Source organism: Syngnathus scovelli, chromosome 6 (genome assembly GCF_024217435.2).
Source record: "Syngnathus scovelli strain Florida chromosome 6, RoL_Ssco_1.2, whole genome shotgun sequence".
In the NCBI taxonomy this organism is placed as follows: domain Eukaryota; kingdom Metazoa; phylum Chordata; class Actinopteri; order Syngnathiformes; family Syngnathidae; genus Syngnathus; species Syngnathus scovelli.
This window is the reverse complement of record NC_090852.1, coordinates 11,567,016-11,594,769: the sequence shown is the minus strand read 5'-3', so window position 1 is coordinate 11,594,769 and position 27,754 is coordinate 11,567,016. Positions and strand designations below refer to the sequence as shown.

General features: G+C 40.0%; 2 protein-coding genes across 5 annotated transcripts; both read right to left on the bottom strand.

The window, feature by feature from the left end:
* Positions 1 to 755: 755 nt before the first annotated feature.
* Positions 756 to 22,474, bottom strand: osbpl5 (oxysterol binding protein-like 5). Of its 3 annotated transcripts, XM_068651052.1 has the most exons (23): positions 15,177 to 15,241; positions 14,878 to 14,939; positions 12,980 to 13,137; positions 12,776 to 12,849; positions 11,113 to 11,193; positions 10,728 to 10,829; positions 10,410 to 10,613; positions 10,094 to 10,178; positions 9,680 to 9,842; positions 7,827 to 8,043; positions 7,531 to 7,715; positions 7,370 to 7,451; positions 6,841 to 6,939; positions 6,558 to 6,654; positions 6,111 to 6,209; positions 5,853 to 5,950; positions 5,691 to 5,780; positions 5,196 to 5,332; positions 4,806 to 4,985; positions 4,585 to 4,714; positions 4,247 to 4,361; positions 3,215 to 3,308; positions 756 to 2,765 (listed from the first exon to the last, which is right to left on the bottom strand). In XM_068651052.1, the coding sequence occupies exons 1-23, from the start codon at positions 15,177 to 15,179 to the stop codon at positions 2,630 to 2,632; spliced, it is 2,691 nt and encodes an 896-aa protein (XP_068507153.1). In that variant the 5' UTR covers positions 15,180 to 15,241; the 3' UTR covers positions 756 to 2,629. The 3 variants fall into 3 exon arrangements, with proteins under 3 accessions (XP_068507153.1, XP_049578493.1, XP_068507152.1); XM_049722536.2 differs by lacking the exon at positions 15,177 to 15,241 and adding an exon at positions 22,268 to 22,474 and having other exon boundaries at positions 5,691 to 5,950; XM_068651051.1 differs by having other exon boundaries at positions 5,691 to 5,950; positions 15,177 to 15,253.
* An 805-nt stretch (positions 22,475 to 23,279) lies between these two features.
* LOC125970357 (oocyte zinc finger protein XlCOF6-like) lies at positions 23,280 to 26,909 on the bottom strand. 2 transcript variants are annotated; one of them, XM_049722543.2, is made up of 3 exons: positions 26,642 to 26,909; positions 25,748 to 25,902; positions 23,280 to 25,584 (listed from the first exon to the last, which is right to left on the bottom strand). In XM_049722543.2, exons 2-3 carry the CDS (start codon positions 25,848 to 25,850, stop codon positions 23,852 to 23,854), a joined length of 1,836 nt encoding a protein of 611 aa, XP_049578500.1. In that variant the 5' UTR covers positions 25,851 to 25,902; positions 26,642 to 26,909; the 3' UTR covers positions 23,280 to 23,851. The 2 variants fall into 2 exon arrangements, with proteins under 2 accessions (XP_049578500.1, XP_049578501.1); XM_049722544.2 differs by having other exon boundaries at positions 25,748 to 25,873.
* Between the last annotated feature and the right edge of the window lie 845 nt (positions 26,910 to 27,754).

Genomic DNA, 27,754 nt, shown 5'->3' with positions numbered 1-27,754 from the left:
GAGCCTATCCCAGCCGTCATCGGGCAGTAGGCGGGGGACACCCTGAACTGGTTGCCAGCCAATCGCAGGGCACACAGAGACAGACAACCAATCGCACTCACACTCACACCTAGGGACAATTTGGAGTCTTCAATCGGCCTACCAAGCATGTTTTTGGAATGTGGGAGGAAACCGGAGTGCCCGGAGAAAACCCACGCGGGCCCGGGGAGAACATGCAAACTCCACACGGAGGGCCGGAGGTGGAATCGAACCCGCACCCTCCTAACTGTGAGGCGGATGTGCTACCCAGTGCGTCACCGAGCCGCCCAGACCTGATTCAAAGTTTAGAAAATTACAAGAATCCTCATCCTCTCGCCCACTTTCACAAACCTGGAAGAGGATTCCACCATGTGTATGACTCTGGTATCATCATTTAGTAATCACTGCAAGGGACAGGCTCAGGAGACAACAATCACCCACGAGCGGATGCGTTCCACATGCACAACTACAGATGCAGTTAACTCACCAAATGCATGTTAAATCATTTGACCACTGTCTGTGTGCCTGTTTGTCTATTTATCTTGTCTTATAGGGGAAGAAGCCCAGTAATTTGAAACTTAGCCCGCTTTCATGAATACCCTGTGTATTTTGGTTGGATCTGATTGTTTCAACAAATGATGAGCTTTGAACTAATTACTAATAATCAGTTACAGCTCATAGCATTTTAGAGGCACAACATTTTGACAGTCAAACATTATTAAAGAAACAAGGCAGTGTTAGGGTTAAAACTGTTTTACTGTAGTGCTACAGTGTGCAACAAGTGTGAATGAAAAAAAAATGGGCATCATTGAGTTCTTGTTCAATATAACAAAAGTAAATGGCATATACAATCCCGGAAATTGGTGATCGAGTATAAAAACAGGAAAATAATGGAGAAAAAGTACACAAAATCATTCATTCAGAGTCGACTTTCATCGCTAAAATTTGCTCCCGTTGGGTAGATCAGTTCTGGCACTGGACTGAAATGTTACAAACTGGGCACTGAACTGAAATGTTAGAAAATGCTCAAAACAAACAAAGTCACAGACATAGCTTTGCGTTTAGCTCAATGGCTTTCTCACAAACTAAAATACATACATGAGAACAGCACGCAACTCTGGGAGCAAGATTGTCATCCCTGGTCCCGAAGATTCAAGGTTACTTTAGTTACCAAGGGGGTAAAATCACACAATAAATACATTCTGAAATTTATTTTTATCACAGAGCACAAAAGCACTGCAGACAAATATGTACATACCTTTTAAAAGAACAAATACAACCAAATCATTAATTTTTTACATTTTCAAAGTCACTTGTTTTGGACCAAGATGAACTCCAAACGCTCATTAAACAAACTAATATCTGGGGATTGTGAGAAACATTGTTAGTCAGTTTCCACCATGGGCAACTTGACATAAAAAAAAAAAAAATTAAAGTAGATGACCATTACAGGTTATTTGAGTTGCATGCTGCTTAACCCATCTGTTGCAGACATCTAGTTAACTGGAGCAACAGATCAAATCATACAAAGGTTGGTGATAATTCTGGGTTACAAGAGTGTTAAGTGCATTTGTAGATCATCTTTACGGATGAGTGAAATGGTAACTTGGTCGGACAATTCTGATTCAAAAACCAGAATGTCAAACTGTAGACCTGTCTGGATGCTATGTAGGAGGCATACGCACAAATTATTCCATTGGCCAAAGCAATTTTGCTCTCTATTAATCCTAACTCCACATGCTGCATCCAGCAGCATTAACCAAACAGTGCTACGCAATCGTCCCATCCATTGTGCCACAGCAGGCACACAAATATAAAGACACTTTGTATGGCTCTCACTCTTGACCCACATTAGCCATTCTTCCTACACATAGTATGTGTCACTAGAAACACACACAGTGCTCCCTGTAAACAATAACTCTTTGTCTTTTCGGATTATAAATACTGTTTTGGTAAAATTATTGTCATTACAAGACGAGACAGAGCTGATGTGTGCCTATAGTAAATACAAAACACTAAATTGCACTGTTGAAAGATGTTCCTTCGTTCATTTGTATGTGTCGTGACGTGTTTTCCTTTTTTGGCATCAGCGGTTTTAAGGCCCAATTTCTGGAGTGGAAGTTGTACGAAACTTTGGCGCGGTGATCTACCAGCGCGTGTAGGGCCTACGATTTATACAAACAACACACAAACACATTCACAGATAGACAGTATTGCAGGGCAAGTCGATAAAGACACTAAGGGATGGTGGTCTCTGTTGATACTCTTACAAATCATTCTTCATTACGTATATATTTTTTTTTGTATTGAAAGACCATCTTTGATAACCCTTTCTGTCATCCCTCATCTCCTGTCCAAAGTGCGTGGGTGCCGGTGCTCTTTCAATTTGGCTACACTCAGTGGGGGGAGTCATTTCTATCTGAAGATGTCTGACAGGCATTGGCTGTGTTTATTGCTATAATGTTCATGCTAAGCCACTCCATATAAGAAAAAGAATAGGACAAGTCCCTCACCCAACTCTCGTCTGAGTTCTGGGCCCGCCCAGTTGATTAGTTTGTGCTTGTGGGAGGGATCAAATCTCAGATCAGGGCTGGACGGAGACCCGAGCTTCTCAGGCGTAGAAGTAGCGGAGGAAAACATGTGAGAGGAGCACCAAACAGACGATCACACAGTGCCGACTCATCCATGACACACTGTTGTCTGCTGCCCTCTGCTGAGCGAGCTGGCGACTCAGAGCGGCCAGGTTCCTACAAAGACAGGCAAGGTGTGCTTTTAATGAGAATAAACACAGACAGCCAAAGAAACACTAATGACATTGCTCAGGGAACAACAAACTCTTTCCACTTACAAATCCTTACGTACGTGTGTGAGCGTGTGTGTGTACGTGTGCATGGTCAACACCCATTTTTTCCGACTCCTCGCATGCAAACGAAAGGAAAATGATTTCCATTTTATCGAGCGGAAGCATAATACATAGCAATTATTGTGACAGGCCTTGAGGATACTCAGTGAAAACCTTATGTGAGTGGTGTTAATCATGAGTACACCACAAACTATAAAAATGATTCGCACAAACAAGCCATGTTTTCCTCATCGTGTGGGTTCTCGTGTTTGAAAAAACGATTAAAATGTTCAAATCAGTACGTGTACCCCTCTAGTAAAATAGCTAAAACATTGCTGTTGTGAGTTGTATCACCTCTGAATATCTTGCTGTGTCTTCTGTATGGAAGTGATGGAGGTCTGGAGGAGAGCCATGTCCTTACTGCAGCGTGCACAGTGGTTTGAGAACTCTGATGGTTTCAAATATTAAACAATAGTCAATGACAACATCTAACATACCATAAAATCTTATAAAATACTAAGCAAAAACCAAACTTAATGACCATTGACATTGGCTGACTTTAACACTACTCAACCTATCAGATTAGTTGAGAATTTTTTCATTGGTCACAATGAATTGAAGAACATGGATGAAAATTGGTCTTTGTGATAGGGAAAATATTATATAAATGAAAATTATCAACACCAAAATATAATCGGGACAGATTACGTTGTTCTCCTACTCACAAAAACTTCAGGATAGCGACATAACCTGAAGTTGTACTTCAAAGTTATAAGGTGCAGTAATCCATCGCTAATGCAGAGTCTTCATTACGGTAAATGATTGCAATGACATAAAACAATTAAATGAAAAAACTGCGAGTACGTCAGTATTTGAATGTGCCTTTTTGTTTTGTGTGATGACTACTACTACTGCTCAAACTAGTTCAGAACCTTGAAACGTCGTAGGTCGTACCATCATAAACCGAGGAATGCCTGTAATTCGAAATAAGACTAAACAGGTATATGTTCCATAAAATATTGTTCTTCAGTGACAATAATAATTAGGTTAAAAAAAATCATAACAGCATCTTTAAAGCGCTGACTTGACATTAGACCACACGTGCACATGCACATTGTTTCTCTATTTCTCACCTAAGTGATTGTTATTGTGTGCTCTTTTTTAACTAAACAGTCTTTACTTGACAGCCAGATTTAGAGTTTGAATTCAGATCAATTATACATTTGTTTTTATATATACAGTAATATAAATGAATTGTGGAAGCGTGTCAAATGATCTAAGAATATTCTATCCACGTAAAAATGGCAGCAAAGTCACAAGTATCAAAATTTCCGCCTCAATTGCCGGGTCATGGCTATGGGAGCCTATGGTGTGTTAGCGCCTCACCCTCATTATCAGAGGACTCGTGTGTCGGTTCTGGGGTGCTGCTGCTGCTCTCAGTGTTCTGGCTGCAGCTGGATGGCTGACTGCTGGCTTTCCTGTGTGTCCCATTCACTTTAGCCTGAAAAAATAAGATTTTATAGCTCAGTTGCCATTAGCATTAGCTGGATACCGCACAGTGTACATCTAAAATTTGGCTACACAAGGTACTTAAATTGATAATGCAGCCAGTTGAGGTCACTATGACTTGTTGGTCTCTATCTTTAGGTCTCTAAAAATAATATTTACTCATTCAAAATCCTAATGAGCTTTAAAAAATGTGTAAAGGTGGGCGACTAAGTAACCTTGCGTTGGCTGGGCCAGCTGTCACTGTATGAGAGTCCATTGTGCTGTCTCTGCGTTTTCTCCAACGTTTGAATGACTCCATCTCTCTCAAACTGAACCAGACAACGCTCTGGCTCCCACGGCTCGGCTCTAAAGCAAACATTACGGGACGTGTCATTCAACAGGTCACTACAGGTGTGAACCTAAAAATGAAGAGACTGAAAGGTTTCAAAGTTCTTACTCCACATGCTTGTAGGTCCACTCTGAGGTCACTGGGTCCTGATAGAAAAGTCGTGGGGTCCAGGGTTTGTCTCCCCGCTCCCTGGACTCTTTGCGCTGAGCTTCTTCAAGCACAAACTTTTCCTGTGTGGCTTGAACCTGGTCACGCTCTGTAATTGCTCGAGTCACGTGCTGCCACAGCCTGTAAGTGAGGGAAACACAACTGAAAAACACATACTGAAGGACAATTCCAGACATGGATATAAATGTAACCTAACTGATGACCATAGATGAGGTAAAATACTAACTAATATTAAGCCATTTAAACTAGATTGCCAAGATCTCCATTGATAAAATTGTGAGGAAAAAGGCATTTTATCATTTTATTCTTCTACTGAAAGACCTGATTTACCTTTCAGACTCAAACTCTCCCTGCTGGTCAAAGAGGACAACACGTCTCTTGAGACGACTGCTGCGGACTTCTGGGCTCGGGTTCCACAAGGTTGCCTGCTGTCCGGAGCGCTTCTCATGAATAAAAACCTCACCGTCCTAATTACAAAATGTCAAACCAATTGTCACGAAAGGCAGGAAATCAATAAATGATAAATAAGTAAAGAAACAAGAATACATTTTCATTTCATATTAATACTTATAGTTTGTTAGGACACTGAACAACAATGATTTAACAATCATCATAGCCGCAATTTAATTTCACTGCTAAGCTATTTTTAGAACAGGCCCTCGGACGTCATGAGATTCTTGGGAGCAACTTGGTTGTACCATATGTAGGTGATCCCTGGTGCTATGTACATTTTTGAAATAATAAATGATATTTCAAAAGCTACAAATCAATTGTCATATTCAAGGGTTTGAAAAACACGTTTAAAAAATAGAAAGGTTTTTATACCCAATGTCCATCTACAGTGGCAGCGAGCTCATCCCCCACAAGGATCTTGCCACTGATCTGATTCACGGAAGAGGCGCCTCCCAGGAACGGCTGCATGCAGTAAGCAAAATAACTGATGCAGACCATGAAGCCCGAATTAAACAGCGGATGTTGCCAATGTACCTTTAACTTGAACTCCAGCTCAGTGAAACACTTGTTTTTCTCACACTCAATGGTAACCTTTCCACCCAGCTCTAGTGTCATCGTCCCATACAGGATACCTTTTGCGGACAGACATCCATCCAGTGCATGTTAGAACTTCATCTCACAATGTGCAAGCTGAAAACCTACTTTTTTACAGGCAGTCATATTTTTCCCAACTTATGCAGCTCTAAATGTTGAAAAAGTGAAATAACTAAGTGGAAGTGGACAGTTAGTTACCTTTGCAATGAGCATAGGGCATTGTGATGACATACTCCTCCTCTCTGCTCAGAAAGAGCAGTCTCGCTTTGCCATCCAGGATAGCAGACAGAGAGTTACCTACACAACAGAGCCGAAGAGTACAAGTTAGGTAGTTAATGTTAACATTTGCGCCTAACCTTCTTTTGAAGCAAAAATTCAGTCACTACAAAGTGTAAAAGAGGTTCAAATGTTACTGATTAAATGGAAAATAAATAAGATGAAATATAAATAAAATGACAATGTATTAAAATAAATGCAGTACCACAAGGAAAAAAAATGATGTACTCAGACTATGTTTAATTTTGAACAACTGTTAATTGTTATCAAAATGCATGAGGGAATGGTGTAAGAGGAAATTGGTATTCTGCTTATGTTGGTCATGCATGATTATCAAGCATTGAAAAGAACACTGTGTATACTAAATACCATAGAATTTGGACTTTGCCAAGATGCTTCCACTGATGGAAAACCCATCTTTCCTATTGCAGACATAAAAGGCAGAAATGGGCGGATGGTGCGAAACCTGGAAAAAGAAACAAATTTGTGATACTGGCATTGTGAGCTGCAGAATAAAAAGGCGGCTGTCCAGACTCCAGTTTCAAGTGCATGCACGTGAATGTTGTTTGAATTTCAAGTGGGTTTGCAGAATTTCGCAACGTATTTGACTTCCTGTTTCCAGATTCAAGTGTACAAGTTTTGAGGTTTATACCTGTTCAGCTATGTAGAAAGTGCAGCCTTCACTTTGGGGATGAGGCCAACAGCAGCGAAACGTTTCCCCCAATATTGGATTGTAAGGCTTCTTCAGTCCCTAGAGAAGATACAATCAGGAAGGAATATTTCCATGAATTAACCAACACATCTATAACTTATTTTACAACTGTGTTCTGAGGCAATTATTCATTTAACTTAGGAGCATAAATATTATCATTAACTTTATTGGAATGTATGGGGCCACAATCGCAAATGATTTCCAAAAAATTAACAGGACCAATAGGTTGTAGGTCATAATATATTCCATAGACTGGTGTTATTCATAATAGTGTTATTAGATTAAAGTGAATTAAAATGCAAATGTTGTTTGAATTTCAAATATTAGTCGGTTTACTTTTAAACTTTCATGTAAACAAATATTAGACCATCTTGTCATTTACAGTTTCTTGTCCCAGATGCTGTAATTTAGGGCTGTCTTCTACTTAAGCCAATAGGGTAAAAAGAATTTAACCTGAAACATGTCTTACCTTAGGCTTCTTGTAAAAACCAGACAAGTACCATCTGACTACTTGCTTCATTCGGCCATATGCACTGTCCTCCTGTGCCGCTCTAAGGGAGTTAGTAATCATTAAATAGTGCGACAAGAGAGTATATCAGAAATGGTAAAAAGGTATACGGCAATACTGACTGTGAGAGCAGGTCAGCGTGATAGTAGTAGTCTGATAGCTTGTCCAGGAAGGAGCGAGGCTCCAAGATGAATGTAGGCAGGACCACCTTTGAGAGGTCCATGCCCGGTCGCAGCTGCTTCAAAATACCCCAGATCATACCCTTGTTTTCCTCTGAAACAGTCTCAACTTGGGATGATTCCCCAGCCTGAGAAACACAAAACATACCTGGACATAAGTTCCTCAATCATAGCTGCAAGTTTGTGAACAAAATTGTAATGCAGACAAGAAGGGACACCTTGTGTACATGAACTCTCACCTCAGCCATCTCTTCTGTGCCCTGCTCGACATAAATTGTACCCTGCGGCACGGGAGAAATCTGTTCATCTGATTGGTCTATGTCACTCTCCTCTGTCAACCTTCCTCCATTATCAATTGCAGAGGCGTCCCAGTCATCGTGACCATCACGCTCTGACTTGTCAGAAAATCCGTCATGGTCCATGTGGTGATTGCCAAGCAGCACAGACTCATTCAACCTTTTAGGAACAGAGATATAGTAACATCAAGATCAGTCACACTTTAACGACTCTTTAAACATTTTGCAGGCTACTTTTGGCCGCCTCACACACGGACAGCTGTGACAAGAACCATTTTGAAAGCATAGCTCTGGTCTGCTTTTCCACAGTAAGGACAAATAATGCTGCTCCATTTGAATCTGAGATTCCAAGTAGCCAGGGAGGCTAAGCAGTGTGATCCACCTGTATTTGGAACACACTCATTCTGGACCCTTATTCAAATTCTTCTTAAATAAAAGTGAATCATTAAAAACTATACGTTTTCCACAACACGGTGTATTTAAGTGTGTTTGTATTTTGTATTCCTTTACTATATTGGACTCATAGAGCCGCTAGATGTCACTGTTGGACATTTCTACACGTGTATAGTATTCAAAACATTTTTATTTTATTGATTTAAAAGACACCGACTAGTGTTACAATATAAATAGTAATAGGTACTTGGAATATAACAATTATAGTCAAATCTTTGTAAGTGTCCAAAAAAGTAGGAGAGCAAATCCAAATGAAAAGCCAATTTACGGACTGTCATTGGAGGTCCGTGCATTCGCTGCGCCCCAGCCTTTTCACAAACTATGACCCCTTTCAAGACAAGAAGACAAATACACATACTCAAATGAAATAAGTCGACTTGCACTCTAGTCCAAGATTTAACAACAAAGAACGGGATTTATCACAAAAAGCAAGAAAACCATAATTGAGAAAACCAAACGACCAAGTTGACAGACCAGAAAAATCGCATTCCTGAACAAAGTAAAATCTATAAATAATCATATCTCAAACTCACCAACACTAAAATGTTCTGCACCAGAGGCATCAAAGTGTTCCTTAAATCTAAAACACTCATCGGCACAATGGCAATCTTCAGTTAGTTATTCTCAAGTGGTTACCAGTAAATCTAGACGTAGTATATCCGAGCAGTTGCCGTTGTAATTAAGTGCTACATACCTACAGTATGCGTTTGTTAATGTGTGCTGGATTATAATCTTTCTGAAAGGTACACAGCTCACATATTTCATGACTTTCCTGCTTCTCAGTCATGTGACTCATTTGGCTTTTGTCATTGGCTGGAGGATGCTTGACGATTGTGTCATACAATGTGAAACCACAGAAAAAGGGGTGGAGAAATGGCTATCTTGAGGGATTCAAATTGATAGAGTATAATGCAAGAAAAGCCAAAAATGCAAACCATTACAAAAAACATAATGGCATGCAAATGGACATGAAGCACAAAGCATGATGCAACTGCTGCAGAGTGTAAAACCTGGGCTAACTTTCAATTGGGATGGGCTACAGAGCAGCACCTGCCAACATTTACTGAGCAAAATCACACATACGAAAACTCTCCTGGCACAAAAGAAATCTTCAAGTCATCCTGCTGCAATTTACTCCCAAATTTACTTGGTGTGCTATCTGGGCCTTGAAAGGTTTTGCAGCCATGGCAAAAGGTAAATAAATGGTGCCCCTCAAAGAGTTTTTTGTTCTTTACATTTGAACGACCAACACACACCTGATAAGCCACACCAATGTGCCACATAACCGCAGTTATATATCACTTCCGTGTAGTATGCTGTAATATGAGTGAGTCATTACTTACTGCAAAAGCTCTGTGTCTGCTAGTGTGGTAGACTGCAGAAGATGGAGGAAGTGGGACGACTCAGAAGTTGTGCTGATATCTCCTTCTTTTCCAGACTTGGCTGTTAGCTTGTAGAGGCTGGAGCAACTCAGAGCAAGCTCCAGTGCATCCATCCAGCATCGGCCTGAAGTGGCAAATAGGTTTAAAGAAGAGATTGTTCAATACATTGAAGAAATGCTCAAACGGGGGAATTTTTATCCTAAAATTTGAGACACTTCAAGTATTTTCCCTTTTTTTTTTTTTGTCAATACACTCAAAATGAATACAAATGTGCGTCCCAAAAACCTTCACTCTGCTTCTAGTCTAAAAGAGATAATCTGGAACCCTGTGAAGAAGAAAAACATTGAGCTTTCACAGTGACAATCACATACTCACCATCAGACTCAGAGGATGCTCTGAAGATCAGGTAGTTGCTTGGTAAAGGCTGTGTGATGGAGCCTACATTCTCTCCTTTGGGACCCTACACATTCAGATCAAAGCGTGTGATACATCATGGACTGGAACACAGCAATTCTTCAAAAAATGTATTAGTTTTATTCTTATAATGAACATCTAATGAAGTTTTTTTTCCACAGTGTTTTATGTAGCAGAAAGGAGGGGGTTGAGCCAGCAAGGCCTATTTACAGTAACCATAGCCATCAGCAATTGGTGACTGATCGATCGGGGCACCCAGACTACAAACATGTCTGACCTTGACAGCCCAAATGGATTTGTCCAGTGGATGGTAAAGTTTGAAGCAGAACCCATCCTTCTTTGAGGGCCTCTCGATGAGCTTGCAGGAACTCAGCAGGACAGTGCCAACCCAGTGGTCAGTTTTAGGGGTCTTATAGATCAAAAGAACACCAGGTTTCAGGGCACACCACAGCTTGGTCCAACTCTTTAAAGAGCCACGGATCTGAAAAATAACAACAGCAACGGAGTGACATTTTAATAATCACACCTTACCCTAAAAATGGTTAACACATGACACAAGTAGAAAATAAACAGTGCATAGCTTCAGCAACCTTACCTTTAGCCAGTCTGACATAATGACAACGCTCGGGTCTTTCAGAGCACTGAACAATTCTTTGGCAGCCCGCTTCTTTTCTTGACGGTAATTCTGCTTTTGGACCTGTTGTAGAGGAAAATGAAAGCTAAATTATCAAAGCAATGCCCTTCGTACATAAACTAAGTACAACTCTGGATGGATGCAGAATCCAATAAAACAATACAATTTATTCAGTGATTTGAACAACGTTGGTATGAAGTATTTTAGGGTGGAATTCATATTTATTATAACTAATACCTAAGAGAAATTGGCATAAGATATTTTTGTGTGTTTTATTTTTTTTAATTATGAATGGAATGAGATACGGAATGAGACGATGATGATACTGAATGATGCATGTGCAAACCTTAAGAGACTCCTTCCGAGCAAGCTTTTCTGTTGGTGAGGGACAGTCCTTTTCTAGACCATTAAACATCCTAGACTCAGACTGGAGGAAAGAAGGAAGAGAAGTGGCTTTTAATGATGGTCAAGCAGGAAACAATGCGGTCATGAGACAGGGAGACGAAGGCGAGTTACTTCTCTATACTATCCACACAAATCAGTCCTTTTAACCCCTTTCATGAAACTTCTGTAAGATCCTCCCCTCCCTTAAAGTTACATGTCTCACCTTTGTGAGTAACAACACAGCCCCCCGAATTAAAGAAAGTGCATCAACAGTGTCAAGAGAAAAACAGTCAATGTGATGGAGAGTGGTTATAGCATCAGAATCAGCTGCACTTAGCAGTAGGGGGATCAGGGTTCAGGTAGGGGTCAGGAGCTGGTGCCAGCCCAAATACTGCAGAGGAAGGGCGCCCCCGACATATTCAGCAGCACCTCAATGGCCATAAAAAACAGGTCTGAGGCGGTCCACAGATATTTTTGTTTATCTCCAGTAGGGGTGCAGTGGGGTCCGATGGCTGGACGAAGCAAATATCGGAATGGGAACAAAATCACCACATCACAAAACGCAATGAAGTGGACCAAGGGGGGATGGCATCCGGAGGGAATTCCCCTGGGACATGCAGTGGCTGGTCATAAAACAACCATAAAATATAAACTTTCACAGATGAGATCTGGAGGATCTCCTTGGGGCAGAGCGGGGAACCAGCATGACCCACAGGAGACGGGTGGCCCAGTTGCTGTCCGTGAGGCTGGCCTGCAGAGCGGCTTTCATAGAACGATGAAATTATGTTTCCAGGTTGGTGGTACGCTGTAGTGAGGTGAATTTTCACCCTCAGAACCTTAGCACCTGCTGTCTTGTGCTCTGAATAGAACTGTGGGCCCCTGTCAGTTATAAGCTCAGCTGCTGTGCCAAAGGGGCAACCCAGGATGCAATTATTAATGTCCAGGCCACCTCTGCTTTTAGGTCGTAGATGAGAGGGCAAAAACCTCTAGCCACCTGTCCAGTCTTGGTTCTGTCCAATGCCTACCATGGTGACGTGATAAGTAAACAGTGAACCTTCACACAGTCCAAATGTTTCTCTGGGCAATAGAAACGAAAACAACGGGGTTCTCTTTTTACATCACACTATATTTAAGAGTCTTGACTTGACTTGACTTGACTTGATATGAGTTTGTGCTTGGTATGCAAATTGCTATAGTTGTTATTAATTGTTATGTTTAAGTGTGTCCACTCAAGTTTTTTTTTTTTAGTTAACGTAAAGTTGTCATTTTGACTGTTTCTGCCTGACAGCAACGATATGTATAAGACATCTATATGCCAGTCAATTATGTACTGACCAATTCTTGTTGATATTTGCAATTAAGACAAATGAGAGGGACAGGATGACTTGAAAACAAATTAAGACAGTGGAACAAATAACACAGAAACACGAGGGGCAGCATGAGGTCTCAAAGGTCTAATTTGCCTGTGGTTCCCTCGAGGCCTTGACAAAAATACACTTTTTTTTTCCAACCACAATAATGGCCTGCAAATTTACCCTAAACAATTGCTCAGGTGGTATTAAAACAAAAAAAAAATAGTTTGGGAAACTCTTATGAAGTTGCTCAATCAAAATCTGTGTTCTTACCTTGCTGCCTGGTGACTGGGCAGGACTAAGTTCATTAGTCATCAGGGAGATATCGTGCCTGTCTGTCTCACTGCCTGGTGGGAACCCACAACACACAGACACATGAACTGAGGGATTCCGTCATCTGACAGATTGTCAAAGCATGACCGGGCCACAAGTTTCTGATGAATAGCTACTCAGGTCTTTTGATTGTGGCTAACTTACCTGAGCTGAGGTTGTAGAGATCGTTGTCTCCCCCATAAGAAAGGTTTCGTGTGAGGATGCGGGGGTCAATTTTGGGTGGGGAAGAGGCATTTGGAGACATCGACAACCTTCGGTGGTACAAACTCTCCTCCTTCATCCTAACAATCAGTTCACCCTGTCTGTGGAAAGGGCAAATAAAAATGACAAAGGAAAGTATAAATAGCATGTAGTTATCGCAATATTTTTTTTAAACAAGAACCAATTTTATTTGTGTCACAATGTCACACATACAGATCTATTAAACTCCCACCCTTTGTTGTTCCAACCGAAAAAAACATTACTGTACACCTTACTTGTCATTCTCACACAGAGACGATTGCTAGTGACAAGCTGATCAGACTGAAAATTGTCTGTGAATAAAGACGGTTTGTGTTGCACCTCTTGATCTCTTCACGCCCATAGCAAATGCTACTCCACCAAGCTCCCAATCAGCTGCAACAAAGCTGAGTCTCGAGACTCGCTACACATTCACAAACATAGTGGTGTGGATCTAAAAAGACAACATTGACTTGTAGGATACATCTTGATGGCGAAAGGTGCTGTCAACTGGGAGATTCAAAACAAACAATGTATGCCACTCTAGCTGTTTAATCTATCATCTTCACATTTGTCTGCAAGAATACTGACAAACTACTCAATATTTAAATAGGTACAATTGTGAATTATGAACTTATATGTACCTATAGGTACTTTGCACTAAATCACAAAAATCCTGCTTTTTTCGTGGGCTTCTCCTTACGACAAAATGATAGCTACACATGTAAAGCCTACACCATGAGAGAATTTCCTTTTTTGCTCTGTGGGAGGATATGTGGTAATGTTCTATTCTGGGTCTTGCCAATAGTGAAGGTATATTTAAGGGATTTGAATGAAGAGAATGCCTTCCAGCCAAAAGTGAACTGAAAAAGGGCCGCCATTGTTCTGTAGGACTGTGGCGACTCAAAACCATGCTGAATCTTTGCCATCTTTACCCTACTCTATTGGTATACCCTCTCCCCGAGGGTAAATGTGCTATGGTTCAGAAGGTTAGCGTCAGTATGGTCGACAATGACCCAGTTTAGAATGGAAGGCTACAGAGTATGAGAACATAATCTTGTGTCAGGGGTAAACACGGAACTGTTTGGTATTTTTTTAAGAAACTGTTTGTCCATTGTTGTGATGAAAATGTTGGTCAGATTGCATTATTCACACTCCAACATCTATCCTAAATCAACTTAGATCTAGTCTTAAGGATTAGCTGCCCCCAAGAAATAATTAAAAAATGCCATATTCTTCATGTAACAGTCAGACAACACTCAGCTGACTCCTGTACACTTGATACTAGCGACATAAATATAGACGGGGAACGGTGCAATTATCTTTTCAGAAGTCACTAAAATATACTCTTCTAAAGATAGATGGCTGAAAAAGAAGCCGCACATAGTCATTACTCTTTCCAACCATATTCAAGATGAATAAGTACTCTCCATCCAAGATGTCCTTGTACAAAATCAAACACTTCTTGTCTTCTCATTCAAAATAACGAACACCTAAGTTCTTCTTAGTTCTGTGAAATTGATATTCTTTAAGTCTGCTGCATCATAAAAATTACTGCTGGCATCAGCATTTATACAAAATGACAAACTTTTAAATGCAAAAAATCATAGAAATGTCCTTTGAGTAAAACATAAACACACTAATGAATGAGCATCCATCAAGAAATGCCTAGTAAACAAAGTTACCAGGCAAATAAGCAAGTCTAACATGAACAGAAAATAATAGTAATTTCAATGGAGGATAAATCATAATACTGCTAATTGATCTGATCTTAATTGTTAAGGTGTGAGAGTGGTGGCCAAGTAAGGGAGAGCTCAGCTTACCTTTCACCTGAGTTGCAGCACACACCACATCCAGAGGCCTTTGTCAAAGCCACCTGTCTCACCTGTAGGGATGCACAAACACAAAACAAGCCGTCACTTAGAAACACAAAGTCCTGAGAGTATTACATCCTCAATTCCTCTTTCCAATGCTCCTCACTAAGAAGGGTGGAGAGGAGACTCAGCTCTTCCTGCACCAGGCAAAGTCCTAAGGGAGGTGCCTTTGTGAGACCATTTGCCAACTGTACACACACCGCTAGTAGCCTACTACTAACTCTGTAAAGCTGCAAATAAAGACATACCATATTTGAACGTTGACTCGCGGCTGAAATTTCAACTGACACCAACACCTTTCACTTTCAAAGTGTGTCACTTCCTTAACAATGAACAGAATACAAATATGTACTTATCGCATTTAAAGTTTTACTAAACACACAGCTGGGTGCAGGTCGAGTGAGTTTGAACTAAACAAATCAGGAGCATAATACTGGTAGTTTGCAAGCATATTCCAAAGCTGCTGATGTGTTGCTCTTATGAAATATGTTGTCCTCTGAGTTCTAAGTAGCAGAACCTTCTGTGCAAGCCATAGGAAAAAAATAAAAGTCCATCTTTGTATGGCCTGTAAATGGGGCTTGAAACATTTTTTTTTTTTTTTAAAGTTTGAAATGCAAAGTGTAAATTAGAATTGCAAATAGAGGATGCCGGTGCACAAGTAATACCTATGCAACAAGAATCCTGTTTGTATTCCTGAATGTAGAGAAATGTATTTTAATTTAGCTGAAAGAGTTGGTTTAAAATTCAAGTCAAAGTATGAAGATGCAATTTAGTCATACATATTAAATAGTGTTGTAGTTCTTGAGAACAGTCTTTTTAAGAGTCTCTGTTTCATCTCGAAATCGAAGGCATTTTGACTCAGTGTGTCTTGAACAGGGCGGACACAGGGTTTGTTTTTTATCATGGCCGGTCGAGAAATGACAGTACAACTATGATCAGTGAGAACCTTGAAAGGTGAGAATTACAGAAAGCGGGTGCTGTGCTTCCTTCCCGGTGTCGTCTGGAGTGCCACGCTTCCTCTACACAGAGAGAAGACTACTACTTGAGACACAGAGCAAAAGTAAAACCATTTGATTTGCCAAGAGGAATGCATGTGTAAATACTGCTATATGCAATTTCTGTGGTGCATTGCTTCCTTCCTGAAGCCGCTGACACAACGTCCAACTTTTGTTAGCTTTGAAAGGAAGCAAAACAAAGACAGGTACCACACTAGCAAAGTTCAAATTAAAACACCCCATTTTAACAGGAGCAAAAATAAATTATTTTCTACCTGCAATGTTTTTTTTTGCTGACAGTGACTTATAACATCTAATCTAATTCCCGCAGCATTCTCAAAAGCAAGCTAACACAAAAACAAACAACGACCATGCCAGGTAGCCCTGAAGCGTTGCTTGGGCGGTTCGCATGCAATGGAAATATTATTCATTACACCAGAAAATGGGACACGACCAACAATAGTACATATTTCTAGTCTACAACGTCCTCTATGTTGGTGCTTCAACTGCGTCAAGTTGATCATTTGGCTCAGCAATGAACCTGAAAGCCAACACTGCACTAGCTAGTACAAAGTCACTGAATGAATACGGTTCATCAAATTTGTTTGATAACAACGACAATGACGAACAATGACTCATTTAATAAGAATGGCACGTTTCACTGTGCTAAACACAAAGCATTGTTATCTGTAAGCTGTCTAGTAGTAGCAGACTGATATCAAGTGACGTCAATAGCAAACCAAGATAGATCGCAGGCCAGAGGACATATGCTTCTTTTGTTATTAGTGATTTGATTGATCGTGCATTAGGTTTATTGGGTGTGGCCCAATTCATAGCTACATTGAAATAACATAAACAGGTTGTTGGCTTTTAGTATTATTCATAATGAATACTTAACAAATATTGCCTACTTATATCTGTGATGACAAACAATGGCAGGTGGGAACCAGTTCCTGAATAAACGTTGGTTTCACCACTGAGCTTTTCCAGATCTGATCGATACGTCTCAAAGCCACATTTACCATTATTGATCAAGATGACTTGTCACATGCACAGAGAAAAAAATAAAATGAAACAAAAAAATAACAGCGTCGCTAGTGGAATATGAAATATAAATGAGCCCAAGTCGAAGTGACTCATCATGACGGACAACACTTGCTGCCTGAACATATATATATAAGGGCAGTGCTAAATTATGTAACATGGTCACTGTTTTCCATGCACAGGATGTAGAAAAAAAAACTCAACTGAATTGATTCTTCACTATCATGGAAACAATTCCTGTTGCGAAACTTGAGGACTTACCTGTATGCTTACTTGTAACAACAAGGAATCCTGAATGTCACATTTCTTGCTTACCCACTACTGACATTAAATTAAAAAAAATGTTTTTACAGACACACTTTTTTTAGGGATGAGGGTGAAAATTAACAATTGGTTAATTGTTAATGAATTTATAGTAAATCCATATTCATTCATTTTCTGAACCGCTCATAGATGAACAACCATCCTTTGTTAGAGACAAAAAAATACTGGTTCTACCTGTCAATCCAAGTACATGATGACCTGTAAAGTATTTTTGAGTGATTGTATTAAATTTGTTGATTTTGCTGCGGCTGGCTTGACTGATTTTCTGAAGGTCCACACCAAATAAACAGGTACACGAGGCAGACATTTTTTTTTTAATCAATGTACTTACTGAGGATTTTTTTTACTCCTAGTATAGTGTGTAGTTTACAAAACAAAGATATTGATATCAGTATATGTTTCCTCCCATCTGCGTTTCTGATTGTTTCCCAGTTGGGATGTTGTGAGTTTTTCCTTTTCCTCCTGGTGGTTAAGCTCAGGGGTTGTCAAAAATAATTGTCAAATTTAGGCATGTGAAACCCTTTGAGATGTTTTTGCGATTAAGGGCTATATAAATAAATTTTACTTGGCGTGACTGGAGGAACAGGAAAATATCGCTTATCAGTGTAAAAAAGGCTTTGGCCTTATTGACAATCCCTATTTGAGAACCCTGATTCAACCATACTAAATGGGCTCCTTAAATTTGTCTCGAGATCGGTGCGAAGTGGTTTTTGATTGATTATAAGCTGCACAAATTGCTTGGCAATCTCTCAAGACATAAAAATGAAATAATAATAATTGGAGGTATGACGTCAAAATTGCTCTAAAAATACACATGCCACATAACCTGCAGCCTAGGAACAAACCTCAAGGGTAATTAGGTTACTTGCTCAAGTGTGTGTGTGTGTGTGTGTGTGTGTGTGTGCGTGTGTGTGAACCTGTAACATCAACAATTTATTTCTTGTAAACCTTTCCACCCATTGAAAGAATAAAAAATATTAGCAATTTCTATAGTTCAACAATTGGCAAGTCCGGTCCAAGGGAGCACCACAGTTTTAAAAATTCGTAATTTTAATGACATTACCTTTTGACCGATATGACCTTGAAATTAACCTTCTGGATCATGTGACCTCTTTTTCACAAAATGTAATCTCATGTGTTCGCTAAAACATCTAAGAGTTTTCGTTGTCACTACATTTTGAGATGACCCCAAAGGCTAAGGAGTGGCAGACAGATTGGCTCTAAAGGATTACTCGATTATTAAGACAGTTGACAATAATTTGATTAATTTTGACACTTCTATTAATGGGTTGTTTTTACATTATTGGCTGTTAAGTAATGTGCTCCTACAATGGTGTTTACATTGTTTTAGATGTGTAATAAGTGTTACTTCCACTGCCCAATGCATTCAAATGCATGACTTTACTGTGGGAAAAATGTGACATTTTAAAGAGAGGGACCTTTGGGGATGAACAACAAAGTGTACAGCTGTACTTAACCATCTAAAAAGAGCAACAGGAATCTTGCCACAATATCAATGGCTAAATCTTTGCTCTCTGGGGGCAGTGGGACGGATCCAAAATAGAACCTATCAGTGCAGATTTCTCCAATGCTCATGAAGGCGAAACAATTGTCACAGAGGAACACTGCAAGGCTGAGCCGCAAACAACCCGAGCGCAACCACTGTATTACAATAAAGAGTCAAGTAAGAGTGTAAAAAAGAGCAGAGGATTTTGTGGTGCATTTTACAGCAGAAGCACTCAGGTGCAATTAACATATTTTATAAAATGACAATTTTCATGGCAGAGCAGCCTGCCAAAGAATGCTACTTAGAGAGCTAAAATGACAATGACTTCATTTTCAAGATAGCTTTTTACAGATGACTGCAAAGAAAATTGTGTGTGTGTGTGTGTGTGTGTGCGTGTGTGTGTGTGTGTGTGTGTGTGTGTGTGTGTGTGTGTGTGTGTGTGTGTGTGTGTGTGTGTGTGTGTGTGTGTGTGTGTGTGTGAGACATGCCTTCTTATGCTTGCAAAAAACCAATTTCACCCATATGTTTGTGGCTTTCTGGGATGGCTGGTAAAGTAAGCAAATATATTTCAAGGCAAGCTGGTGACAAATACAGATAAAACGGCACAGGTATTTAAAAGGTATGGAGGAAAAAGCCGGGGGATAAGTAATAAGTACAGGGCACGAGCCAATTACCAGTTTGACGGTTTACCACCGTCTTGTGTTTTAATATGTTTTAATAATGTTATAATGAGCTTTTCTTTTCTTTGTCAGACTTCCAAACAGGGCATGTCCCGCTCCAATATGATTGGCTGCTTGCAGAGATGAGACCTAAACTGAACTGAACAGGCCGCCTCTCGCTCTTAGTGCATGACTAAATGATGATAATGATTTCCCCACCAATATCGATAAACGCTAACTTCCTACTCCTTGCAGAATAAATCTAAAATCAATTACTCTCACTTTACAGAGACTTTTAGGTTGCACTGTGTGTCTAAAGTATATATATTGAAATTGTAATGTGAAGGGTGACAGAGGGCAAGCAACACAAGCCGCAGCTGGTTTCAGAGCAGGGACATGGGTGTAGAGGTCAGCTCCAGAGTGTCTGCTTGAAAATGGCGTCTTTTAAGTATTTACCACTGCGCAGCGTGGAAGCTGGGACATCTGTTGTGCCTTGCTGCTTGCTCCACCAAGCAGTAATTAAAACACAGCAGATATCACCCACAAAACAGGACTCAAAGAGCTCTTCGAATTCTCACTAAGCATCAATCTGCTCCACCACTCTCTCCTCATTTATCATCCAACAGCCAAGCAAAGCCGGAGTTCTAGTTGATAGGCTTATGGAGCAACACCATTAAAAATCCCCGCCTGAGCAAGGTAGAACGTCGCACGTCAAGAGCAGACGTTAGCGCTAACTGATCAATGTCAGGAGATGTCAATCATTATTAAAGCTATAAATATATACACACATACATATCTATATATATTTGTGTGTGTGTTATTAATGGAGGGTTAGCTTTCATTAAAAGGACATTAGATGTTCAGTATATAAAGTAACACAGACCAGCAGGGTGGATTTTTATTGATCGTTTGACCTACTTCCTTTGGCCTGTCAGTACTACTCAACAGAATGACATTGTACTTGTGTAGAGTGTCATTCACCAGTAGATTATTACACATCACAACCAGTCTTTAAGACTTTATTGCTCTTGGATTACAAACAGTCGGAGGGTGAAATTACAGATGTCATCAATGGGCCTATGTCATGGATGCCCAATTCCGATCCTTGAGGGCCACTTAGCCTATCAGCAAGCTCTGGGAAGACTGAAACCTGTAGAAGCCAGTCCTCAACTTTATTAGTCTTTATGGCCACCTGTTCCAGCTTTTTTTTTTTTAAACATGTTGCAGCCATAAAATTCCAAGTTAATGATTATTTGCTAAACACAATAAAGTTCAGTTTGAACATTAACTACCTTGTCTTGGAGCGTGTTCAATTAAATATAGGTTGCACATGATTTGTAAATCATTGTATTCTGTTTTTATTTATGTTTGACGCAATGTTCAAACTTAATTGGAATTTTACTTTAATGTCCTGATTTAAAAATATATATATATATATATATATTATTACGCTGCTGTTGATGAAAATGGTACGATCTGTGCCGAGCAGGCTGAACTATAAAGCGCCAAATTTTCTCAGCCAATTAAAACTGAATTTATAACCTGGTTTCAACTGATTTTTTTGTGCTCATCCTTCATTGACTGTTCCGAACCCTTATTTCAATTCAAGCAGAATAATGCTGCCTGGAGGAGTTTAATAGTGGAGGGCAGCATGGAGGCAGCTCAGCATCTAAAAGTTGATATCCCCTTGTCCTCCTTCAGCCAACAAACTAGTACGTACAGACTAAATCAACAGTAGTAGAGACAGGCAAATAGTGCACTACACTCCTCAATTGGCACAACCAACCCAATGCTTAATGAGCAATCCATTAGTAAAATGTTATTTTCTTCTAACATAAGAGCCACATTTCTGTATGATCTTTTTATCTATGTCAACACTAATGGGAGAGGCTGAGTGGAGCTGGATGACACAGTTAGTACAGCATGTTTCTTTTTATCAACACATCAAAGATAGCACCGGGTGTCAAAATAATCCGTTACACTAACTGTCGTAAAGAAAATCGAGATTGTTCCACAAAGATCTAAACACTGCCCTTGATGAAAACAGGGGGGAGGGTCAAGATTTGCCACTTGGAATCTGCTTTTATTTTGTTCACACCCCCAATCAGAAAATGACAACGCCTCCACATTACACAATTTGAACGTCTCCCAGCCAGTCAATGTGATCTTTGAATCCCTCGCCATGGCAAACCACTTGATTTCACACGTTGCATTGGCGCATCGTGAGCTCGAGTCGTGCATCATCTTGAACGAGGACTACCCTACTCACATTCATCCTTGCTGTTCATGTTGAGGGACTTCTGTCACATGTGCCTTTTAGGGCTTCATATGATCATTTGACGTTGATAAGCCCACACACAGACGCCATCAATGGGACTTGAGACGCGCATTGCTTTCCAGGGTCGAGTATAGTGTTTATGGCTGCCATTCTGTCAAGTGGCAGTGTAGCAAGAAAAAACCTGGGCACGAGGCTCGGCTAGCTCGCTAACGTGGCAAAGCTTAGCGAAGCCCGACTTGGAGTCGCAAACGCTAAGCTAGACACGTTAGCCTGCGCCCTACCCCGCAACACACAAAAGTGGGCGAATTCCTCCTAACGGCAACAGCGAACCGTTAAGTGCTAGCAAAAATAATCGTTGCTTCAAAGAACAAAATGTCCGAATACTTGCCGATCAATCTACTCTTTACTTTGCAGACAATAACACGACCAATCGCACGTTATTCCGACAAATACAAGTAACGTTAGCTAAAAATAGCAAGTTATCTCAACCGACGTGATGCGGCAAGGAAGCCCTCAAAAAACGCAAACTTACTGTGTTTCAGGATTCATGCAGTTGTCTCCGAGCTCCCGTCCCAGTTCAGCTTCATATCGACAAGGATGGAGGCGGGAACCGCCTCGAGATCGGTGGAGCGTTGTGGTGTGAAGAAGTTGCTCGGTCTCAACACGGAGAGCGTGGAGGGAGACTCCAGAGCTGGAGGCGACTCACTGCCAAGCCCGCTTGGACCGCCGTGTCATTACGATTGCACTGGGAGCTTTGACGCCCCCTACGGCCAAAGCAGCGCACAACATCTTTATTTTGACTACACGACACCATGACTACGACCGTGGATGCTTCATATGTAATTATTGTTCAAAAACAATGTAAATATCATATGTATTAAATAACATTGAATTGTACATCGAATTTAACTTGTTTTTTAAGGACACAAACATAAAAATGGTTGCTCATAATATAGGAGAATGTGGTACCCAATGGCATTTATGGCAACATTACCTGCACTGCATCATCTGATGCTGCAAAAAAAAAAAAAAAAATGTTGCGCTCAAGGTCCAGTGAACAACATTTGAATTTTAAAACGGGAAGTTAAAACGCGTTTGTACAATAGCATTATTTTATCATATAAGCATGTTTTGATGTTGAATAATTGCAAAATCATTATGTCATGATGATAAGAACAGAAACAGACTAAAACAACAAATGACAAAAGATCAATCGTCTTAATCAGGAACCTATTTAAAAATAATTTAATATAAATATAATTCATATTAATAAGAAGCAGCATATGAGGTTGAGACTTCAATATGAGTACTGTGAAGTAAACAACTCTTTAATGAAATGTCTTAATGCATCTCAAGTACATTTTAAAGTGTTAGTAGCAAGGCAAAGTAAAAAATATCAAATAAATACTGTTGAAGAAAAATGGGGGATATCCAACACTATTTTTATTTTATTGATTCACATGAACATGAAAAGCTGAACAAAACTCTAAACCCTAATAAAAACTAAGCAACTTGCACTGAATATGAATTAAAACTAATTGCAGTTGATGATGATAGTACTTTATTCATCCCACAGCGGGTAAATTTACTTGTCACAGCAGTGTACAAAAGTGCAAGAATACAAGTGCCATATTTAAAAAAGGATAAATAACAGACAAGGACAAAGACAAGTGCCACTAGTAGCGGTAGAGACAAAACACAATTTTTAAACGCATGTTGTAAAGTCTGACAGCAGTGGGAATGAAGGACCTGAGGAATCTTTCCTTCCTACACAGTAGATGTAATAGTCTGCTGCTATTACACCCACGGTTAAAAACCACAACTAAAACCATAATAAACATCACGTATAATGAAAAACACAGAACTATCATCATCCCGAGGCCGGTTAAGTATTTTCAAATTCATCACTAAAACTAAAATATGAACTTCTCACTGTAGTAAAAGAGTTCAGCATCTCAATCAAAAGGTACATACTAGAATAGAATTATCATTGATGCATAAACTCATAGTCTGCTCAAATAGAAGGTGAGAACTTCATGGATCATTTCTCATCTCCCCAAGACACTCGGAATTCTCAAAAGAGACTCTTTGGCAACTGACTAAGCAGGCAACAGTGTTAGGTGTGGGCTCTTGTGTGCCTGATTAAGTTTACCTTGTGAGAGAATGTTTGACCACAAACTGCGCAGGAAAAAGGTTTCTCGCCAGTGTGGATTCTTGTGTGCGTTTTTAAACGTCCCCTCTGAGAGAATTTTTGGCCACAAACTGAGCAAGAAAACGGTTTCTCGCCAGTGTGGATTCTTGTGTGCTCTTTCAAGGTGTTCTTATGTCTGAATTTTTTGCCACAAACTGAGCATGAAAAAGGTTTCTCGTCAGTGTGGGTTCTTGCGTGGTTTTTGAGGTTTTTCACATGACTGAATTTTTGGCCACAAACTGAGCATGAAAAAGGTTTCTCACCAGTGTGGATTCTTGTATGTCTTTTTAAGGTTCCCTTGAGAGTGAATTTTCGGCCACAAACTGAGCAGGAAAAAGGTTTCTCGCCAGTGTGTTTTCTTGTATGAATTTCTAAGTGTTCCTTACGAAAGTATTTTTGGTCACAAACTGAGCATGAAAAAGGTTTCTCACCAGTGTGGATTATTTTATGTTTTTTTAAGGTTCCCTTGGTAGAGAATGTTTGGCCACAAACTGAGCATATAGGTTTCTCACCAGTGTGGATTCTTGTATGTGTTTTTAAGGTTCCCTTGTCAAAGAATTTTCGGTCACAAACTGAGCATGAAAAAGTTTTCTCACCAGCGTGGATTCTTGTATGTCTTTTTAAGGTTCCCTTGTCAGAGAATCTTTGGCCACAAACTGAACATGAAAAAGGTTTCTCACCAGTGTGGATTCTTCTATGTATAATTAAGCTTCCCTTGTCAGATAATTTTTGGCCACAAACTGAGCATGAAAAAGGTTTTTCACCAGTGTGGATTCTTGTATGTCTTTTTAAGATTCGATTGTTAGAGAATATTTGGCCACAAACTGAACATGAAAAAGGTTTCTCGCCAGTGTGGATTCTTGTATGACTTTCTAAGTGTTCCTTACGATAGTATTTTTTGTCACAAACTGAGCATGAAAAAGGTTTCTCACCAGTGTGGGTTCTTGTATGTCTTTTTAAGTTTCCCTTGTTAGAGAATTTTTGGTCACAAACTGAGCATGAAAAAGGTTTCTCACCAGAGTGGATTCCTGTGTGCCTTTTTAAATTTGTCCTCTTAGAAAATTTTTGGCCACTAACTGAGCAGGAAAACTTTTTCTTTCTTGTGTGCATTTTCATGTGTTGTTTCAAACTACTGCTATGAGCAAAAAAAAATCCACACTGAGAACATTGCCTGTGTTTGTTTAGAGACTCATCATCATCATCAGCAGCAGCAGCAGCAGCAGCAGCAGCAGGAACATGTGACGACACGTCATCACTCTCTGATGGTGGAGCTGCTTGTGATCCTCCACAGTGGTCTCCACCACCTTCTCTGGTCATTTGTTGACTTGAGCTGCAGCTCGGAGGCTCCTCCCCTTTGCTCACCTCATGTTGACCCTCTTCTAAACTCTTCAAAGGGACACCAGTCAATGGCATCTCGCAGGCATCCTCCTCCTCTTCCTTTTTAATGTCATAGAAGTCTTCTCCCTCGTCTTTAATGTCGCAGGAGTCCTCTCCCTCCGCTTTATTACAAGGCCGCTCCGGCTCTTCCTCCTTTTTTATGATGCAAAAGAAATTCTTCTCCATTTGTTCATTGAAGTGTTGGACCTCTTTGCCCACATCTTCCTCTTTAATGTGAGTGCGCTCTGGCTCCTGCTTAGAGCAAATAGCTTCACTGATGTCTGCAAAACAAGACAAACACATAGGAAAGTTACAGTTGAAGAGAAACTGGTCAAACCTATACAAGAACTTTTTCAATCTGCCTATCACACATGATTTGGATAGAATTCGACTAAAAATAAACACTGGAAGAGAATTCATAATAGAAAATACACGTGTACCAACCTGCTCTGCGCAACAAAACATAAGGCTGCAGCCAAAGAGCTTCCAGTCGTTGACGACTACAGACCTTTTCCTCCACGTACTTTGCTGTGGTCCTTGCAAACATTTTCTCGCTGCAACCACTCAGGTCTAAGCAGGAACAGACATTAATTCACACACTGAAACAAAGAGGAGAAGACAACCAGTATTTGTTTTACTCGCGAGGAGAACTAACAGAGCGTTTCATTCTCCATCACTTCTGAGCTCTTTCTGTTTTCTCTCCCCTTTTTAATATTGAAGTTGCCCTGGTTACAAAGGCGTTGGTACACTAACTGTTCAGCTAATAAATGTAGGAGCCACACCATCTAATTATTCCAACAATCACACCACTTGTTTGACTATTTCTCCCATTTCACTAGGAATTCCCAACAGAATGAAAATAGGAGGCATAAATCATGGTCAAATAGTTGACCTTAACTTCAACTTGTGTTGTTTACAACGTGAACTTAAAGCGACCCAATACACGAAACGACATTTCATGGAGCTCGGACCTATATAGCCCGAAATCACAAGCAGTCTCAAAGGGCTTCACATGTACAAAACAAATTGACAATTATTCTCAAAGCATCCCCTGATCTTCAGCTCCCAAGAGCAAACGTGATTACGCGTTATCTTGAGGTAGAGTGCACGAAGGCATTGCGTATTTCCACAGTACAGTATTACTCTTGGTACAGGCAAGAACCAGCATGTGATGATGTGCGATCAAACATTCGTCGAGGATAATCAAGTTAAATATCATAAAGTTAGCACTGTGGTAGATACCATGCTAAAAGTAGCGGGCCGCACTTCTGTACTGTGACCAAGCAGTGTAACAAATAACAGTGCTAACAATAACTTGGGTTCACAGTCGTAACTTACCTCTTTTGTCTTTGCAGTTGTAGCGTAGCTAAGGTTAACCATTCATCACATAAATTGCGTGTTTATTTGATGCAGCCGAATAGAAGGCGGATAAACTTGTTTTGAGTGCTGCAACCAAGAGCAGTTTTATAGTCGTCGCTTGACTTCCTGCTACGTAAGGATGATGTGATTTGAGTGAGGTCCTGGACGCCCTCTAGCGGAAAACCAGGGGACGTTCTTATGTTGTTGATCAGCAAAGTTGGAGACGAACTACACTCACGATGTTTGACGAAAATGACCAGTCAATTTAATCCACCCGCCGGGTCTCACTCGTTCCTGTTTCATGTTATGTAAGTGAAGTGTTACTATTAGAGCGCCACCATCGCAATGGAGCAAACCGACATTACGTGTAAGAAAAACATTTTGCGCACGTAAATAGCGCAATATTTTCCTGCAGCGCATGATGGGTAAATAAGGTACACTTCATAAACAGCCAAATAATTTTTGGTGGATAGCAAATATGACTCACATTTCGGAATTTAACATGTTGTCCTAATGCTTTCTCCAGGTACTTTGGCTTCCTCATAATTACCCTTTTATTTGTTTAGAAAACGGATGCACCAATTGTAAATAAAAAATACAGACAAAAAAAACTTTGTGAAGTATGATTTTTTTTCACCGATGGTAAAAAAAAGACATTTTCCCCTGTTAAACATATTTTTGTATTGTAAAAATGAGACTTACACAAAATGTTTAAGCACGGTTTTACATTGATCATACAAAATATGTAATCTGCAAAAAAAAAAAAAAAAGATGATATGATAGATTTGGACATCTTTTAGAGCAAGAAAAACAGAGTTGATGTGGTGTGTATACCATATCCTATGCTGTGCAGTATTTAAGATGTGCTCAAGAAATCATTGATTCAACGTTATTTCAGTTGAAGGCCAATGTGTTTGCATTAACTTTGGCATTCTTTAAAATACGATATCAATGAGCGCCCTCTAGTGGCGCTCACACAAGCAGGCAAGATATCTAGTATAATCACCATGCTACCTATTTTGCTTTACACATCACACACGAAGCATAAAAGTGGGTCATTTACGGTTTTGCATTGTACCAGCAAGCATCTCG